The 21,473-nt window shown below is 34.7% G+C and overlaps 1 protein-coding gene across 3 annotated transcripts in view; it reads right to left on the bottom strand.

The window, feature by feature from the left end:
• Window positions 1–21,473, bottom strand: part of STAG1 (STAG1 cohesin complex component) — a gene marked incomplete at its 3' end in the record, with an annotated part of 436,193 nt that overhangs the window by 299,153 nt on the left and 115,567 nt on the right. For 2 of the 3 annotated variants that reach the window (XM_082393421.1, XM_082393419.1), the window contains exons 2-3: window positions 13,547–13,657; window positions 7,304–7,406 (exon numbers count right to left, since the gene is read on the bottom strand). In XM_082393421.1, coding sequence (XP_082249547.1) covers window positions 7,304–7,406; window positions 13,547–13,575 — 132 coding nt within the window. In that variant the 5' untranslated portion in view covers window positions 13,576–13,657. Of the gene's footprint in view, window positions 1–7,303; window positions 7,407–13,546; window positions 13,658–16,240; window positions 16,423–21,473 lie in introns of all 3 variants that reach the window. The other variant, XM_082393420.1, reaches the window with a different exon arrangement.

Raw genomic sequence — 21,473 nt, 5'->3', positions numbered from 1 at the left:
ATCAGTTTGTCTCAGGGACAGAAGTCCTATCCTTGAATCCCAGGCCATTAGGTGGGACCCCCACAACAGGTTGCCAGACCACACAGATGCTAGCTCTAGCCCAGATGTAGCTCAGCACAGATCTTTACATGCTCACTCATCCTAGAGATATAGTCTCCCTGGTAGAACATGATCAGCTTACTCCATCTACCCCAACTACTACCTGCCTAGGAAATCTTTCTTCCACTAATAGAAAGTGGATCTCTTCCCTAATATGTGCCTCAACCTAGTGTGCATGTCTAGCTTCTAATGTCTTATCTCATGGAGTCTCATTTATTCCACCTTTAAGAATTCATGCTCAACAGCCCAAGTGACAATGTGGTATTATTGTCAAATATGCATAACCTTAATCTAATCATTAGCAAGCAAAATCAAATTGATTCAGTCTACAGAATATAAGATATTAGGAAATAATTTTTTCACTCATTCAACACAACTTTTCTTTTATTTCTACATTCATCATGCAGTTACTATGTACCAAAAATATTAAAAAGTTGATCCTTCTATATAGTACCACACATACCTTTCAAAGAACTCATAGTGTTTAAGATAGATGTTATTTTTCAACATCCTAATACAATTTTGTCAATTGGTGGTGGAGGACGAACACTCATGCTTCAAATCCCATAAACCACAGTGTAAGTGAGGTATCTATGGTCCATAGGGTTATAATAAAGAAACTAGGGTTCAGGTATTCATTGCTGCAGCTAATTCAAGGGACATAGTGGGGGAAAAGAAAAAAAGACACAAACGAGTATCTGCAGGGAAAAAAAAAAAAAAACTACCTGAAACAAACCCTGCCTCAACGTATCAAGTTATGAATTTTATGGAAAATACGCTCAGAGTTTCAAAAAGCTATACAACCTTCACTTTGTGAAAATGATGCAATTTAAAGTCAGAGTTTAGAACAATCTTTAGGACAAATGCTTTACTACAACTATATACTACTTAATTTAAATGTGTATCGTAAAGCAATTATACTTCAATAAAGATGTTTAAAAAAAAATGTGTATCTATACTTCTGGTAAACTTTTTAAAGTAAAAATTGGCATAGCTCTACAGGAAGATTATCCAAAATTACTCTATCCCAAAAGCTCTATATAAGATAAGCTGCAGTCTAAATGTGCAATAAGTTTTCTACAAACTTTAAGAGACAGAGATATACCACCTTTTTTTTAATCCTTTGTGCCTTACCTGAATTTATTCATAAGCTATGAATGTAAAGTAACCTCTATCCTTTCACAAATAATGTACATCAACATATTTGGACTAGTTTAATGTAAAATCTTTAGAAACATACAATCAAAACAGAAACACAGATAACTACAGTGAACTAAATTACATTAAAAAAAGACTTTTCATGGAAATTTGGTTTAAGATAAGTGTTGGAAGGGTTCTATGAAAAGAAAAATAACTTCCCTTCCCATGACTGGTAACCATGGAAAGTTCCACAAAAGAGATGAACTGCAAGTTGGGACTTAGTGAATTAAGTAAGATTAGTAAAATTAGTAAGATGAGCATAAATAGAATTTAGGAAACAAGGATTCCAGAAAGAAAAAAACACCATGAGCTAAAGTATAGAAGTGGAAAAGCACAAGCCACATACAGAAGGACAAAAGAGATGTATCTGACTGAATAAAAGGTTATGAGTTGGGAAACACAATAAAATAACAGAAGAACATGCCCCAAAAAAAGGTGCTTCTTGCTATTGGAACAAGTTAAAAAAAAGGGTCAACCTGGCAGTATTAAAAAGGATAGGATGGAAAAAGGAAAAGACTAAAAAGCCGGAACATAATAATACAGACTCCTATAAAGTGAGGCCTAAAGAAAGGAGCTTGGGAAATGTAAAAGAAAGGACAGATGTACAAGACACTGAAATAAAAATTCATGAGATTCGGAATCTCATTACATATAGGAGAGAGGGGAAGGGACTTGGGATGAGGAAATTAAATGGTGACTCACATTTTAATTCTAGATTCCTGGAAAAATTATGGTATCTTTTAGCAAAATTAAGGAAGTCAGAACTAAACTCTAATTAAATGAAAAATTTTCAAAATAAAACAACAAAGCTGATTTGACAGAGAAGAGGAGATACAAGTCCAACTGATAAATACATTTCCAAAAGGGATCATAAAAGTATGTAGGCTTAAGCCACAAAAATTATTTTAAAAAGAGATTTCTATTTCTTAGAAAAATAAATAGAAAAAGTGGTACGGAAAATGACCAACAGACAATTCGGAAACACAAATGACCAATATTTCAGAACATACTGATGAAATGTTACAGTACTTAAAAATTAGAAAAGATTTAACAATCAGTATACTCAACTCAACTTACTATAAGACAGGTAACACCATATATTTTGCTGCGTGAAAGGCAACCCAATAATACACATCAAAAACTTTCAGGGCTTCCCTGGTGGCGCAGTGGTTGAGAATCTGCCTGCCAATGCAGGGGACATGGGTTCGAGCCCTGGTCTGGGAAGATCCCACATGCCGCGGAGCAACTGGGCCCGTGAGCCACAATTACTGAGCCTGCGTGTCTGGAGCCTGTGCTCCGCAAGAAGAGAGGCCGCGATAGTGAGAGGCCCGTGCACCGCGATGAAGAGTGGCCCCCGTTTGCCACAACTAGAGAAAGCCCTCGCACAGAAACGAAGACCCAGCACAGCCATAAATAAATAAAAATTAAGAAAAAAAAATTAAAAAAAAAAGTAAAAAGCTTTAAAAAAAAAAAACTCTCAAAACATATGGCATATCTTTTGAGTAATCAATTCTACTTTTAAGAACTTAGGATAAAAAGTATCTATGGCTCTAGAGCAAAATTTATTTTTGAGATATAAGTTTATGTCAGCATGGTTTAAATCTGAAGAATTTTTAACATAAATGTTCAACAATGGGGACTATATAAATAATTACACACAATACTATGTAGCCATTAAAATTATGTAAAATATATAAATGATATCATGAAATTCATAAGATTATAAACAAAAGTACCAAGTAATTTAGAATATCCAATTTTTATAAATAAATTCACCTGTTAACCTCTCCTTCTGATACTCATTGTTAATATTTTGTTGTGTATGCTATGCTCCATCTTCTATGTGTATGAATATATATACATAAAAGTAAAAATGTATCTCTTTTTATTTACCTTTCCTACTCAGCCTACGTAAATATGAAAGTTAAATAATGTTGAGAATATAAGTGCTGGTTCTCACTTAAATAGAATAAAGAGAACAAAACCCTTAATAAAACATTAAACCAGAGACTAAAGATAGGTTAGCTTACAGATGTGCTGATTTGCATGGCAACTAAATGCAACATGAAATCCTGGACTGGATCCTAAACGAAGGAAAAAAAATATTTTTTCTTTTGCTTAGGGCATTATTAGGACATCAGGCAAAATCTGAATGAAGTGTATGTACATAAGGTCAGTATTATATCAATATTATTTTCCTGATTTTCAAACATGTACTGTTGTTGTGTAGAATATCTTTGATTTTATGAAAATGCATACTAAAGCATTAAAAGTAAAGTGGCTTCATGTCTGCAACTTTCAAAAATAATAATTGGTGTCAAATATAAATTTTTATATATAAATATATATTTATATTTATGTGTCTGTGTATATATAGAAAACAATATGATAAAGCAAATGTAGTAACATGCTAACATTTGGACAATCTGCATGAAGAATCTGCATAGGAATTCTTTGCAGAATTCTTGGAATTCTTCTGTGTCTGAAATTATTTCAAAATAAAAAGAATTTTAAACACTTGACGGAAAAAAGAGTGATGATTTAACATAATTAAACACCATTCATTCATTCAATAAACGCTTACTGAAAGTCGAACACTACTATACAGCAGTAAACAAACCAGATAAAAATCCCTGCCTTCATGCAGCTTACCTTCTAGTAGGGGGAGACAGACAAAAACCAAATAAGTAAAGGGTATACTACGTTAGATGGCAGTAAGTACTACAGAGAAAGGGGAAAACACACACACACACACACACACACACACACACACACACACACACACATGGAAGAAAGGGACAGTAAGTCCCTTTGGGTAGGAGGGAAGATACGCAATTCTAGATACCATCCATAGGGAGGCCCCAGTGAGAAGATGACACAGGGCGCTGAGACAAGGAGCACACCTCATAAGTTTCAGCAAAGGCACATGATGGTGGCTGAATCCAGTGTTGTAGTAAAAAATGACTGATGCAATTTGCAAATCAATTAGACAGGATGTGTTGATAGTCTAGGTATAGGCTGAGAAAGAAAGACTCAAAGATGACTACAAGATTTATAGCTGAGCAGCCAGAAGCACGAAGCTGCCATTATGGAAAAGGGGTGAGCAGGGGATAGGAAGCTTGAAAGTTTGGTTTTTCAAACATCCTGGGCCCATTAAATATCTAAATGAAGATTCTCAATGGGCACTGAATATGCATCTGGAGTCCAGGGATAAAGTCCAAGCTGGAGACAAAATCTGGGTGACATAAGCTTAAAGATGGTATTTAAAGTCATGAGATTGGACATCACCAAGGGAGTACTGTGAAGACAGAGAAAATGACGTCCATTATTTGCTAATACAATCACAGGGGTAGAATAAACATGATACTATATAGTGTTTGTTTAGAGATCAATAATCATTTGGATAGAGAGCCACAATAATAACAAATATGAATTAGGACATCTGCAAAATACGAGTGGTTTAATAAGAAACAAACGTCTCTGAACTAACAGTATACTGAAAAGAAATACCAAAGATGAGATGTCTCCTAAGAATTTAGAAATAAAGAAAATAATACTGTCCAAAACAGAGGTCCTTATATTATTTGTTTTCATTTGACTGAGTAAATTAATAAAACCAGAGATCCATGAAGTCCTCTTAACAAGTATGAACAGTATTAAAATAGCTAAACAAAGAGTGTATCAGTCAAAACTCAGAATTGTTCAAAATGGAGCCAGTCGATAGAAAATGTCCAAGCAATCTTCAGAACAGGTACTGCAGAATAACTCATATATGATCATTCTGACAATTATACCTCTCAATTTTAATTAACAGCTTGGCGTTTTGGCATTCTTGAGGGAAAATTTGGGAGGTAGGTTATGAATTTAAATCCTAGCTTTGCTACTTATGCAATGTTGTGACCCTATGCAAAATACCACTTTCTATTTTTGTTTTCTACTTTGTAAACTGCATATAAGACCTATTTCCTAGTACTGGTGTGAAGATTAAATGACATAAAAAGCTTCAGTTCAGTACAAACCCCAGAGCAGAAACTCAGGAAGTTCTGTTGTTTCCAAGATCAAGAAATGGGTCTGAGTCAGGTGGAAGTATAGCTAGCCATGTGAACTAAGGAGTGTGAAAATACGGACTAAAGTCTAACACAAGTCTCTAGACTGCTACTATCCTATGCTGGCTGATTTTTTTTCAATTCTATAAACATGGGATGAACATGTACTATTTACCTGCTAGATTATGTAGTAGCAATTTCACTAAAAATAAAATCTAATTTCTAACCACAAAAGAGCTAAGCATTTGGATACACAGACTCCTTTTCATCAGGAAAGCAAAATATTACAGGGATACAGCTGTAGACAAGTCAAAATTAAATAGGTTATAAAAAACAATACAATAGCCTGCTGAAGGGGTGATAAATTCTCTTTGAGGGAAAAAAAATAAAAGGTTTTCTTCAAGAAGACAGCACTTAATCTGAATCTTCAAGTAAAGAATTTTAATTGGAGGGGAACAAATTCAAGTAAGCAATCATGTAGGCAGTTTATTCTACAACCTTCAAGAAACTTGAGTCTTATTTCAAATTTGGTACCTATAACCTATGAATCCTAGAGAAAGCAATGCAACTCACCTATAGTCTTAGAAAAATCATATACTAGTAAGGGGAACTAAAATAGTCTCCAGCTTCTAAGTACAAGACTTCTTCACTTTTCCCAAAACGTTTTTTTAAGGAACACTGTACCACCAAATACTTCTAAAAATTAAGAAGGATTATAAAGAGTGACTATAATATATATCTTTTCCTCCACTATTTTTCTCCCTTTAAATAAAGGTGGAGGATAAAAGCAAGTGCAGAGAAAACTGTAGAAGTCATCCTTCTATCCGTTTTTGTTGTTGTTGTTAGATTGTCCTGGAAAAGTAAAAGTTATGGAGTTTCACCGAAGCTAATTAAAAACTGTGGCAAACAGATAAATACTGATAGAACAGCAATAACATTAAAAAAATTTTTAAGTCACTACAAAGGACATACATATATAATAACTGGTTAAACATAACCATCAATTGCAATAAGTAGATCATGATTCAAACAACAAACTATTTTTTAAAAGATAATATTTATGAAATGATTATAAACTTTAAATGTGTTAATCAGTGATGTTACTAAAATACTGTTATCTTGCATTATGATAATGATATTGGAGTGATGTTTAAAAAAGAGAGAGAGAAAGCAAGCCCTTATCTTTTAGAGATACATTCTGAAATATTTAAAGATGGAATTAAGTCTAGAATGACCTTCAAAATAACATGGGAAAGAAAGACTGGCCATGACTTGGTAACTGCTAGGTAATAGTTATATGGAGGGTTTATTATACTATTATGCCTCCTAGAGAAGGAGGCTAAAATTTTCCATAATAAGAAATTTTATAAAATAAAATTTTAAAACTATGAATAGCAAATCCCATCATAAAGGTGAGTGTAAAATCGTACAAGCCGTAACCCAATGACACATTGATACTACTGTCTGACAGTTTATACCACCTTCAATTAAATGACAACTTGTGTACTCAGATTACATAAAGATATACCTCAAAGTAAGGATACCTAGAGCTTTTCTAAACTTCTCAATCATGTATAAATGAGAATATATTCTGAGACTGGACCCAAATACTACCAAAATGCATACTTAGGAGCTCACAGGAAATCAGAGTTGCATCTAAAAATAAAAGGCAAAGAAATCATAACTAACTACACCTCATTCCATGTTGATCATCTTCTCAATGCCTTCACATGGACCACCATTTATTTACAAGAGAAGCATGGAAAGCAAAAAAGATACTATAATTAATTTCCTTTTTCTAAGCACTACTAAGCCAATTTATGAAGCAAAGTTTCCAAGAATTTCTGATGTGTCAGATCTGAAAAAGTGTTAACAATACTAGAATTAACAAATAGCTCATATCAAGCCCCTTTACTTGGTAACCGTTAAAGGAACAAAGAAGACAAGTATATACATACTGGAGGCCGGCCAGGTCGACCCCTTTTTCTTTTCCCTTTGACCTCTGTTTCTTCAAGTTCACTGCCAGCATCAGAATGGGCAGTAGTTTCATTAGTTGAATCCCTAGAAAATATGATATATTATTTTAGTGAACAAATTAATAATACATACCTATTTATAATACAATGCAGCTCTGTTCCACTGGTTTCCTTACCTCCTGCTATATGTACATATATGGCTGATTAGAAGTGGTTTATACTTCCACTTTCAGAAAAAATCTTTAGCAAATTGAAAATGTTACCCTCCCTGCTAATATCACATAACACTGAATAAAATGATTCCCCAAATAGAGAAATACAGACAAGGAAATGACTGTGGAAATGGCAGCTGCTATACAACATATAAATGCAAAATAACAATTGCAAAAGACTAATTCTTCAATATAAAAAAGATAAAGGCTTGGGAGAAATTTTATACATTTTATAAAATAATAAAAGTGTGCTGGTAAATGTTTAACAACTGGCTCTTCAAAAAATACATGCATAAATTATTAGAAATGTTAACAATATAAAGGATGCAGAGCACTCAACTTACAAACAATAATAAAATGCACAATATTCTTTATTGTAAATTCTATCCAGCTAATTGATTCATATAAAATGATTTTGATAATTTTGCCAAACTCTTGTATCCCTAGCTCACCTATGGTTGCAACTGATGAACAAATAGTGTTTTGACATGAAAGACAGTTGATATCTTTGTTCACTTTAATGAATAGAATGCAAATGAAATGACAAAGACATTTGTGGGAACTTCACTCATTGGTCAACGTTGGGAGCAACTTTTTTACTGAACGGAATACATAATAGCTCTCGAACACTAGAAGGATACATCCTCAATTTTGTGTGGTATCATAATGTAATGACTATAGACTTGATACACCTTTAAGTTTAATCTGTTATTAACAATTTCTCCATCACTTTGAGTCCACAAACAACAAAACAATAAACTGAGCCCTGATTTGTAGTGTTTGCTGATTTTTATAATGTGAATGCTCCCACCGCAGCCAAATTCAAACTACCAAAGTGACATCACCAAATATAGAGTTGAGAAGTAATTAACAGTAGCAGTACACTACTGAAAAGTATTTCCACCATACATAAAATAATAGGTGTAAATAAAAACCTCAAGAGCACAGAAAATAGTAGGATGTAAAATAATTAGGAAATGATGAGTTTTGAGTATTTATTACTTTTGTTTTTAACATGATTTAATTAATTTTAAGTTTGCATAATTTAACTTTTTATAATGGCTATGTTATATTGAACGAGGTCACAAAATTCCTGGAAATTTAATATTCAGCTCTCCAGGCCAGTACAGGCTGGCCCCAGCATGGCACTAAAAAGGTACAGATAGTATTAACAAAAACATCCTCACTGAATTCTACATTACTAACTGTATAAAGGATCTGCATAAAACTGCAAATAGCAGGAAGGGTACAAAGCAAATGGAAGGAAGGGTAAGCTCAACTCACAACTTACTGAAACTGCGCCACTGAAGGTTTAGTTCCGTTCTCTCCTTGTGTTGATTCCTCAAAGCTCATTTCATTACTGTTTGCTCTTCTCCCTTTAAACTACCCTCTCTTGGAGAGCTCATCCATTTGATGTGTAACTTTTATGCAAATGACTTCAGTATATTATCACAGACCTGACTATCTGTAATTCAAGATTTTCAACTGCATGTGTAACATGCTTCTTTGCATGCCACCTCAAATTCACCAAATAACACATATAAAATTAAGTCCAATTCTGACTATTTCTAGCTTTCTGCTCATGGCAATACCATTGGTTAACTGATTTAGTAAGTTAATGCCCAAGTGTGCTTTGTTATATAAATTTGTTATTGTCTTACTCAAATTCCTATAATCATATCAGTCTTCCTTTTGTGCCATCAGTTAAAGTCCTCCTGAGTTGTCCTCTGTGTACTAACTCTGTCTCTCATTCTTTTCATGATTATTACCATAATCACAACTTCTTGAATTAATTGCAACTTATCTCCCTGCTTCTACTATTCCCCTTGTCCAAGCCACTCTACACACTACTGTCACTAATATTCTCATATCATGTTCCTTCTCTGCTTGCAAATCTTCAAAGGTAATCTGGTATTTAAAACTATAAGTAATATTGATCTAGTCCAAGGGTCAGCAAACATTTTCTTAAAGGTATATAATAAATATTTTAGGCTTAGGGGTCTTAAGGTCTCTGTATCTACTACTCAACTCTGGGACCATAGCATGAATGCAGCCATAGATAATACGTAAATGAATGGATGTTGCTGTGGTCCAATAATATTTATAAAAACAGGCTTCTGAGCCACTATCAGTAAGTTTTTCAATCACTGATCTAGTTGATCTTATTCATTTCTACTAAAGAACAATAAATCATTCTGCTTTTTCTCCTCACTACAGTCCAAATAGACTGTTTAGCATATACTGTGTGCCGGTTTATATACATTATCTAGAATAAATATGCACAAACCCTTGTAAGAAAACATACTGTTGTCCCAATTTTACAGATGAGGAAACAAAAGATCTGGAAACCTGATCATCTTGTCCATATTTACACAACTAGCAAGTGGCAGGGTCCACTTAGATCTCAAGGTAAACGTGAATTCTCTATCTCCACAGCAGGATACTAGAATGCAAATAATACGTTTTGTATTTCTCTTACGTGGACAGAATACACTAGTGCTTTTGATGCTTATAGAACTCTCCTGGCAACTACAAAAGCAGGTTGGTTCCATCATATAATATGTGACCCATCAGTGAAATTAATTTAACCTTGAGCAATATAGTTTACTGACAAAAGAAAAAAGTACAATCGTTTTCTAATTCCGCAAACTTCAGCCAGCTTAGAAGGTGACAGCTATTACCAACAGATAACTAACATACTCCAATTAGTATATATATGTACATTTATTTGTTTATTAGAATATGATACATAAATTTTTGTTTTTTAATTTCAAGCAAGAGAAGATATAAGAATACAAGGAAGAGTTTCACTTCACCATGCCCTAACTCTGAACCTCAATCTGCAGAACAAGATTATTAACAGTTTCATCAATACTCTGTCATAAATATTTATGTTCTGGTACATATATACATAAATACAAAACAATATATTTTAATTTTTAAAATTTAAATTAATAGGAATTTTCCATACAAATACATAGGATTCCTGAATGGTACTCCATAATACGTTCCCTATCTATGAGCACTTAGATTGTCTCTACTTTTAAGCTATTACAAACAGAGCTGTAACAACTGTCCTTGCACATTAATTCTTATTACACATCAACAAATATCTCTCTAGAATAGACACAGAATGCTGGATCAAGGAGTATGCAAATTCAAACATCAACCAACTGCTCTACAAAAAGCACATTTATAAGACTATCGGACATAAATGAAGAGAATGGAAGAATCAGATCAAACCTTATAAATGATTTTTTTTGCTCCCTAAAACTCTCTAAATTCTGTCTTCCTCTCTCCATTTCCTCTGTAATCATTTTAGTTCAAGTTGTTATCATCCCTGGCCTGGACACTGCAACACCTTTCTCCTAATAGGACTCCTTGCTTCTTCTGTTGCCACTTCCAATCTAATCACTATACTGTACTAAGAGTGATTTTCAAAGTATATATCTTATTATGTCTATCCCATGCTTAAAACCCTACAGTGGTTTCCTTCTGCTTCTAGGGGATAAAAACCTCAAAATTCTTAATGTAAGACCTAGCAGGTCCCTGTATGATACAGCCCTACCCTACTTGCAATCCTTATTTCACACCACTCTCCATCCTCAATCCTGAAAAAAGAAAAATAACAGCTTTATTTCAGTCTCTCAAACATACCATGATTCCTCCTACCTCAGGGTCTTTGCACATGCCATTCCTTCAGTCTGGAATTAATACCCTGACCCCTTCTTCTTCCCCCAAATTCCCTCCACTTCAGGTTTAAGAATCATGTCTCTTCCTTAGAAAAGTAGACTAAATCAAGGCATGTGTTAAAATTCTAATAAAATCCTCTAGCTTACTTTCATAGTACCAATGGCAGTTTAAATCTATATATTTGTGCCTATTTGGTTAATATCTATCTATATAAGCTTCATGGCAACAAGGACTGAGTCTTTTCCACTTGCTCTTTCTCCCCAGAGCTTAACACAGTTCCTTGTACTAAAACATTTGGTGGAATATATAATATGTGGTAATTGACAACATTTGATGATGCTTAATATTGGGCTGGCCAAAAAGTTCATTCAGGTTTTTCCAACGATGTAATGGAAAAAGGCATGAACGAACTTTTTGGCCAACCCAACAGTAAACACACTAAGGTAATTCATTGGTCATTATAATGACTAAGCAAGCCAAGAAATAATAAGATCATTCACTAGAGTGACCTTTCTAGTGTCTCCATTAGAAAAATCGCTACTGAATTGAACATTAACAATCATGGGATCAGAAGATTTGTCTGTTTTTGAAGAGACTTTAGAAATTAATTTCCAATATATTATCTTCACTTTACAAATGACAGAAACTGAAGTTTACCAATACTAAGAGACATATCATGTTTCCTTTCCTCTACAATGTAGACATGGTATAGTTAGATGGATTGATGAAGATAATATCCTCAGAAAATTGTTTTATGTGCTCAATAAATGGTTTAGATCTCAACTTGACCAAGAGTACATCTCCAGCTAACAGATTAAAAGCAAATTTCATTTACCTATCTCACAGATCACTACTATCCATTATCGTATTAAAAGTTTACATTTTTATGAAAAAAAGTTTTCTACAAAACATGTTAAATAATATCATGCCCATGCAATCGCTTGTTAAATATAATCTATTTAAATACAACCTGTGTTTCATATTTAATCAAAGAGATATTTTACAAAGGGTCTGCCTAATACCCAGCAGTGTGCTAGAAGCTGGCCATACAAAAATAAAGCACAAAGGCACAAAGTTCAGGCAAAAACAATAAGAAAGCGTTATAAAACATTATGTTAAGTATGACGCTATAAAAAAAAGGGTAGAGTATGACAGGAGCACAGGAGGGAACCTACCCAACTTTGAGGAGTCAGAGGAGCTTTGCTGGAGGCATACTTTAGCCAAGACCCACAGGACTACCAAGATGGCGAGGTAAGGAAAGATACACATAGGCATTGCAGGCAGAATTAAGAAAAACAAAAGTACAAATACTATATGGAGACCTCCAAACTTGGTATTATGTTCAAGTTAAGGCTAATAAAGAAGCTTGTAGTTAAGTAAATAAAAAGGGCTTGTATCTCCTATATTTGGACAAACAAAGGAGGGTAGGTACTGATGGGTTTTCAGCACGTAAACTAATTTGGATAGCTTTTTGTCTTAGAGCTCCAGAGGAAAAACAGTAGGCCAGGAGACCAACTGGAAGGTGACTACAGTCTCTTGGAGAAGACACATATAAATGATCTGGGACTATAAAAACATATAAATAATTACATAAACTGTTGGTCACTTTCATTATATCTAAAGCACTGTTATCATATAGGATCACAGTATGCAGATTCCTAATTTGTAGCTTAATGACACCTATAAAAAGAAAAGTATCTGCCATTACCCTGATCACATCTCCCAGAGAATTCATAATAAGATCAAATTCTAGATCTGTCCTACAACCCTAACAAAATCTAATAATGAGATGCCGCCAGAAATGCCAAGAAGGACTCACCAATCACAATCTCAATCTCAGGGAAAAGAAGCTCTGGCATGGGGGTGAGAGGGTTAGACACACAGTGTGATACAGGATAGAGGTCTACAAACTTTCTCTGTAAATAGCCAAACAAAATATTTATGCTCTGCAGGTTAATTCACTCTCTATTACAACTTATAGTCATAAACATTCTGCAAAGGAATCAGTGTGACTCTATTCCAATAACACTTTATTTACAAAAATAGTCAGCATGCCAGACTGGCCCATGTTCATAGTTTGCTGACTCCTAATATAAGACAGTGTAACATGTTTTTTGTTCAGTAACACAGAACATGCTGACATTATGATGCAAGGGCTATAGATGGATATAGTAATTACACCCTCTAATAGTTCTTTTACTTCAAACATATTGCCCAACTATCAGAGAACATATTTGATGTGTCTTACTAATGAGAGCATTTTGATACAAAAAAGTGTTACATGCATTTTAAAAAAATAAAAGAAAGCTATAATACTTACTGTAACACTGGTAACTCTGAAGTAATCATTGCTGTAAAGATCTTTCCACAATGGAGCAAAGAATCAAGTGCTGTACAATTCAAAACTTCCAAAATAACCTCAAAGGTAATCCTGTTAATTAAAAAAAAAAAAAGAAAGAAATTATTTTTTCCAGCTTTACTGAGGTACAGCTGACAAATAAAACTGTTAGATACTTACAGCAGGATGATTTGATATATGGATACATTGTGAAGGGCTTCCCCCATTGAGTTAATTAACAAATCCACCACCTCACATATTTACTTTTCCTTTTTTTTTGGTCCCAACATTCAATAAGTTCTACTCTCTTAGCAAATTTCAATTATACAAAACAGTGTTATCAACTATAGTCACTATATTATACATTAGATCCTCAGACCATATTCATTTATAACAAAGTTTGTACCGTTTCACCAACCTCTCCCTATTTCCCCTATCACTTGGCCCCTGGCAACCACTTTTCTACGAATTCCCCACCCCCGCTTCAAGATTCCACATATAAGTGATTCCACACACATACACACACCAGGTTTTCTTTATTCATATGTCCATGGTCACATAAGGTTGTTTCCATATTTTGGTTATGGTGAATAATGGTGCTATGAGCATGGGAGTACATCTATCTCTTTGGGATAATGATTTCATTTCTTTTGATATATACCCAGAAGTGGGATTGCTGTGTAATATGGTAGTTTTTAATTATCTGAGGAACCTCCATACTGTTTTCCAGAGGCTTTCCCAGTTTACATTTGCACAAACAGTGAAGGGGTTCCGTTTTGTCCACATCCTCAACCAGAATATATCTCTTATTTTTTTGATAAAAGCCATCCTAACAGAGGTGTGAAGTGATACATCATGGCTCTGATTTTCATTTCCCTGAAGACTAGTGATGTTGAATACCTTTTCATGTAGCTTTTGGTTATTTATATACCTTCTTCAGAAAAATGTCTATTTAGGTCTTTTGAAAATTACTTTAGAATAAAATGAATATGTCAGAATATACAGACTACAATCAACCAGTACTACCAACAAGCACACTCCTTGGTATTTACCCATATGAATTGAAAATTTATGTCTACATAAAAGCCTGCACAAAGATGTTTACAGCGGTTTTATTCAAAATTGCCAAAACAGGAAAGAAAGGTGTCCTTTAATAGGTGAATGGATAAATAAACTGTGGTACACGCAGACAATGGAATACTATTTAACACTTAAAAGCAATGAGCTATGAAGCCAGGAAAAGACACAGAGAAAGCTCAAATGCATATTACTAACTGAAAGAAGCCAATCTGAAACCACTACATACCATATGATTTGAACAATATGGCATTCTGGAAAAGGCAAAATACGGAGACAGTAAAAATATCAGTGATTGCCAGAAGTTATGGGGTAGGAGAGATGACTAAGTGGGCACAGAAGATTTTTAGGGCAGAGAAGATATTTTGTATGATACAAGAATGGTGGGTACATCTAACTGTACATTTATCAAAACCCATAGAATGTATAACACAAAGAGTGAACCCTAATGTAAATTACAGACACTGGGTGATAATGACATGTCAACATAGGTTCATTGATTGGAACAGACATACCACTGTAATATGAGATGTTAATAGTGGGAGAGGCTATATGTATGTGGGAACAGGGGTTATAGGGGGACTCTCTCTACCTTCTGTTCAATTCTACTGTGAACGTAAAACTTCTCTAAAAAATAAAGTTTATTTAAAAAAAAAAAGTAGCAGAGGAAGTGGGACAAAAGAGAGCATCCAAGACAGGCCATGACACAATACCTAAGAGAATAACATAGGTATAACTAGAATTCCAGAAGGAGAGAGAAAGATCAAAGCAAAATAAATATTTGAAGAGATAACGGAGGAGAACTTTCCAAAAATAATTTAAGACATTAAAACACAGATGGAAGATCAGAGAATTCCCAAGAAGAATACTCTAAAATATAATATTGCTAAAAATGAAAGAAAATTCAAAAGGAAGCTAAAAAAACATAATTCCTCACACACAGAAAAACAAAAAATTTTATCAGACTTTTTGGTAGAAACTATGTAAGGTGAAAGACAATGGAATAAAACTGAAGAGTGGAGAGGAAAAAAACATGAACATTGAATTATCAATCTTTCAAAAATGAAAAAAAGAAATGATGTCATGGAAAATGGAGGAGTAAGAAACCTCAAGAATTAGGCCCTCCAATGAAGCAACTCTTAGCTTGGCAAAAAAAAAAAAAAAAAAAAAATGACAAGACATCTTTTATGGACATCTGTAATCTAATAAAAACTTATGACAAAGAGAGAAGTGCCTAACAGTCTATTTTATTTGATAAGAGAGCACAGTAGTATTTTTGCTTACCTGTATGCCATCTCCCCTCCCCCAATTCTATGGTGCCCACAGCGACAGCAGACAGAGTTACTAGTACGGCTTGCTGATGCCAAAGAGAACACCATGGACCCATTCTCAAAAACTGGCAGAGTGTTTTGAAGGGCTTCCCTTTTTTTTGAAAGAGTATCATCTTTCAAAAGGATTTAAAGACATACAACAAAAGTAGCTGCCAGGGGCAAGACAGTGGATTACATAAATATCAGACAATCTAAAAAGCCTCAAAATAAAAAGGCAGAGGAGTAAGATATTTGAGGAATAAGTACTTTAAAGGGATATCGCACATACCAGGAAATGTAGACTGCTACTTGAATGCCCAGGGCTGGATGAATTCTTAGAGAAGACCTGAGGAGCACAGGCTTGCAACTCTAGCTGATCTTTGCTCTCTGTGCAAGCACAAGGTGAATACTAAGGCAAAGCTGTAGGTAGCCTGCCTAACCTCTGAAGAAGTACCTCAACTAACAGACAATCTGCAAAAAACAAGAAATTACATTTTTCCAATTCCCATTAACTAAGGAAATCTGGACGATCACTGCTAAACACCCAGACAACAAAATTTCAGTAACCACACATGACAAGGAATACAGTCCTTGCAAAAACAGTTTAGAAAAAAGTAAATAAAGAAATGACTGAAGCCCTTGAAAAGACAACAACAGTAAAGCATGGGGAGGAGAGGAGAATCTAGTGTTACAAAACTAATATTCAAAATGTCCAGTTTTTAAAAAACAAAAAAAATCAAAAGGCATACAAACAAATGTGAAAATATGACCCATTAACAACAACAAAAAAAGAATTCCAAACAAATCATCTCCATGTAAGCCCAGATATTGAAGTCAGACTTCCAGAGAAGACAGACTTCCAAAAGTATATCAACAGAAAGGGGTAGAAAGAGTATCTGAAGACACAACAGCAAAAAACTTAGCAATTTAACATTAAATACAGAAATCTACACAATCAAGAAGGTAAATTAACTCCAAGTAGGAGAAACTCAAAAGTGAGTCACACACAGAGATATAGAGAACAAGCTAGTGGTTACTAGTGGGCAGGGGTGGGGAGGATGGGGGTGGGGTTTGGGTCAGTAATATAGAGGTGGGGGAGTGGGAGGTACAAACTGTTGGGTGTAAGATAGGCTCAAGGATGTATCATACAACATGAGGAATATAGCTAACATTTTGTAATACTGTAAATGGAAGGTTATCTTTAAAAATTGTACAAAAATTAAAAATAAAATTTTAAAGAGTCACACAGATACAAACTACAGTTTACCCTTGAACAACACCAGGGTTAGGGGCAATGACTCCCTGCACAGTCAAAAATCCGCATATAACTTTATAGTCAGCCCTCCGTATTCGTGGTTCCACATCACTGCTCAACTAACCACAGACTGTGTAGTATTTTAGTTTTTTTTGAAAAACACCTGTGTAAGAGTGGACAGGTACAGTTCAAACTTGTGTGATTCAAAAGTCAACTGTATAGTCAAACTGTAAAAGCCAGACATGAAACAATCTTGAAGGAAGAACAAAAACAAAAACAATCCACCTCGTCATATACAAGTAATCCACAGAATCCACAGTAAGACTAACAGCCAATTTCTCATTAAATATCACGGAAGCCAGAAGACAGTAGGATGACATATCTAAAATGCTGAAAGAAAACTGTCAAACAAGAATTCTATACCTAGCAGACTATCACTCAAAAATGGCAAAGAAATTAAAACATTCCTAGAAAAATAAAAACTGAGGAAGTTTGTTGCTAGACCTGCCCTGCCCTACGAGAAACGCTAAAGGAACTCCTTCATGCAGAAATAAAGAATAAACAATAACTTGAAGCCACAGAAAAAAAGGAGAACATTGGAAAAATTAACTACACAGGTAAATATAGAAGCCAGTATTATTTTATTTTTGGTTTGTAATTCCTGTATTTGTTTCCTTTATGATTTAAAAGAAAAATAATAAAATAGTATTTATTTAACTATGTTAATGAATACACAATGTATAAAGATATAGTTTAGTTTTTAATTGAAGTATAGTTGATTTACAATATTGTGTTTGTTTCAGGTGTACAGCAAAGTGATTCAGTTATACCATTTTTTCAGATTATTTTCCATTATACGTTAATGTAAGATATCGTAGCTTTGTAGTATAGTCTGAAGTCTGGAAAGGTTATGCTTTGTTCTTTTTCCTCAGGATTGCTTTGGCAATTCTGGGTCTTTTGCAGTTCCATATAAATTTTAGAACTATTTGTTCTAGTTCTATGAAAAATGTCATGGATATTTTGATACAAACTGCATTAAATCTGTAGATTTCTTTGTCCAAAATGTATGGGCATTTTAACAATGTTAATTCTTCCAATCCAAGAGTATGGACATCTTTCCATTTCTTTGAATCAAAAGATGTAATTTATAACAATAATATAAGTGAGGGATGGGGATGGGAGCAAAATTTTACAAGTTATTACAGGTATACCTCATCTTATTGCACTTTGCTTTATGAGCTTCAAAGATATTGCATTTTTTACAAATTTAAGGTTTTGTGGCAACCCTGCTAGTCTATCACTGTCATTCTTCCAATAGCACTTGCTCATTTCATGTCTCTTTGTCACATTTTGGTAATTCTCCCAATATTTCAAACTTTTCATAATTATTATTATGTGTCCTATGGTAATCTGTGATCAGCAATGTTACTATCATAATTGTTTTAGGGTGCCAAGAATGACACCCACATAAGCCAGCAAACATAATTGATAAATGTTGTGTGTGTTATGACTGCTCCACTGATCGGCCACTCCTCTGTCTCTCTCCCTCTCCGTGGCCCTCCCTATTCCTGGATACATAACAATATTGAAATTAGGCCTATTAATAAACCCACAATGGCTGCTACGTGTTCAAGTCAAAGGAAGAATTGTATGTCTCTCACTTTCAATCAAAAACTAGACATGATTAAGCTTAGCGAAGAAGGCATGTCAAAAGCTGAGACAGATAAAAAGCAAGGCCTCTTGCACTAAGCAGTTCGCCAACTTGTAACTGAAAAGAAAAAGTTCTTAAAGAAAATTGAGAATGCTACTCCAGTGAACATGTGAATGATAAGAAAGCAAAACAGCCTATTGCTGATATGAGAAAGTCTTAGGAATCTAGATAGAAGATCAAATCAGTTACAACATTCCCTTAAGTCCAAGTCTAATCCAGAGCAAGACCCTACAAAGGCTAAGACAAGTGAGGAAGCTGCAGAAAAAAAGTATGAAACTAGCAGAGGCTAGTTCATGAGGCTTAAGGAAAGAAGCTGTCTCCATAACATAAAAGTGCAACATAAAGCAGCAAATGGTGATGTAGAAACTGAAGCAAATTATGCGGAAGATCTAGCTAAAATAAGTAATTAAGGTGCCTACACTAAACAAAAGATTTTTTTTTTTTTTTTTTTTTTTATTTATGGCTGTGTTGGGTCTTCATTTCTGTGCGAGGGCTTTCTCTAGTTGCGGCGAGCGGGGGCCACTCTTCATCGCGGTGCGCGGGCCTCTCACTATCGCGGCCTCTCTTGTTGCGGAGCACAGGCTCCAGACGCGCAGGCTCAGTAATTGTGGCTCACGGGCTTAGTTGCTCCGCGGCATGTGGGATCTTCCCAGACCAGGGCTCGAACCCGTGTCCCCTGCATTGGCAGGCAGACTCTCAACCACTGTGCCACCAGGGAAGCCCTAAACAAAAGATTTTCAATGTAGACAAAACAGCACTATTTTGGAAGAAGATGCCGTCTAGGACTTTCATAGGTAGAGAGGAGAAGTCAGTGTCTGGCTTCAAAGCTTCAAAAAACAAGCATGCCTTCTTTATAGGGTCTAAGGTAGCTAGTGACTTTAAACTGAAGCCAGTGCTCATTTATTATTCCAAAAATCCTAGGACCCTTAAGAATTACACTATATCTATTCTGCCTGAGCTCTAGAAATGGAAACAAAGCCTGGATGACAGCACATCTGTTTACAACATGGTTTAGTGAATATTTTAAGCTTACTCTTGAGATCTACTGCTCAGAAAAGAAGATTCCTTTCAAAATATTACTGCTCATTGACAATGCACCTGATCAACCTAGAGCTCTGCTAACAATGCACAGTGAGAGTTACGTTGTTTTCACACCTCCTGACACAGCATCCATCCTGCAGACCACAAGGAGTCATTTCACTGTTCAACTTTCATTAGTTAAGAAATACATTTCATAAGGCTGTAGCTGCCATAGATAGTGATTCCTCTGATGAACCTGAACAAGGTCAGTTGAAAACATGGAAAAGATTCAGCATTCTAGATGCCATTAGTGACGTTTGTGATTCATGGAAAGAGGTCAAAACATGAACATAAACAGGAGTTTGCAAGAAGTTGATTCCAACCCTCACGGATGACTTTGAGGGGTTCAAGTCTTCAGTGGGGGAGAGAACTGTGGGTGTAGTGAAATAGCAATGAACTAGAATTAAAAGTGCAGTCTGAATATGTGACAGCATTACTACAATTCTCATGATAAAAACTTTTACAAATGATTGGGATTGACATGTATACACTGATGTGTATAAAACTGATGACTGATTAAAAAAAATAAAGTTACTTTTCTTTGCTAAAAAAAAAAAATCTTTTACAAATGAGAATTGCTTCGTATGTATGAGCAAAGAGAATAGTTTCTTGAGATGGAATCTACTCCTGGTGAAGATGCTGACAAGACTGCTGAAATGACAACAAACAGTTTAGAATATTATGCAAACCTAACTGATAAAGCAGTGGCAGGGTTTAAGAGGACTGACTCCAATTTTGAAAAAAGTTCTATTATGGGTAAAATGATCTCAAACAGCACTGTATGCTACAGGAAATTCGTTCATGAATGAAGAGTCCACCAATGTAGCAAACTTCACTGTTGTCTTATTTTAAGAGATTGTCACAGTCACTCCAGCCTTCAGCAACCACCAACATACAGCAGCCATCAACACTGAGGCATGACCCTCCTCCAGCAAAAAGACTACAAGTTGATGAAGGCTCAGATGATGGTTAGCATGTTTTAGCAATAAAGTGTTTTTTATGTATGTACATAAAAGTATGTACATAGCTTTTTAAGACATAATGGTGATGAATACTTAACAGACTACGGTAACTCAAGTGACTCACTTTACTGTGATGTTTGCTTTACTGCGGTGGTCTAGAACCAAACCCGCAATGCATTTGAGGTATGTCTGAATATATGAATAAAAAGCGAAGTTACTATCATTTCAAACTAAATTGGTATAAACGTGAGATATTAATTCTGATCACCAGGATGATTACTACGAAGATAATTTAAAATATTTAAAACATGAAAATCGTACACTAGAAAAAAATCAAACACAAACGAAGGCAGTGATGGAGGAACTGAGCAACAAAAAAGATATAAAACAAGTAGAAGAAAAATAGCAAAATGGTAAAAGTCCTTCCTTATCAACAATCTCCTTAAATATAAATGTATTAAGCTAATCAATTAAGAGATAGATTGGCACAATGGAATGTTTTAAAATGATCCAG

The sequence above is a fragment of the Balaenoptera borealis genome, assembly GCF_965194805.1.
Source record: "Balaenoptera borealis genome assembly, chromosome: 5".
Lineage (NCBI taxonomy): Eukaryota > Metazoa > Chordata > Mammalia > Artiodactyla > Balaenopteridae > Balaenoptera > Balaenoptera borealis.
Note: the sequence above shows the minus strand (reverse complement) of the source record. Positions and strands in the feature narration are given on the sequence as shown.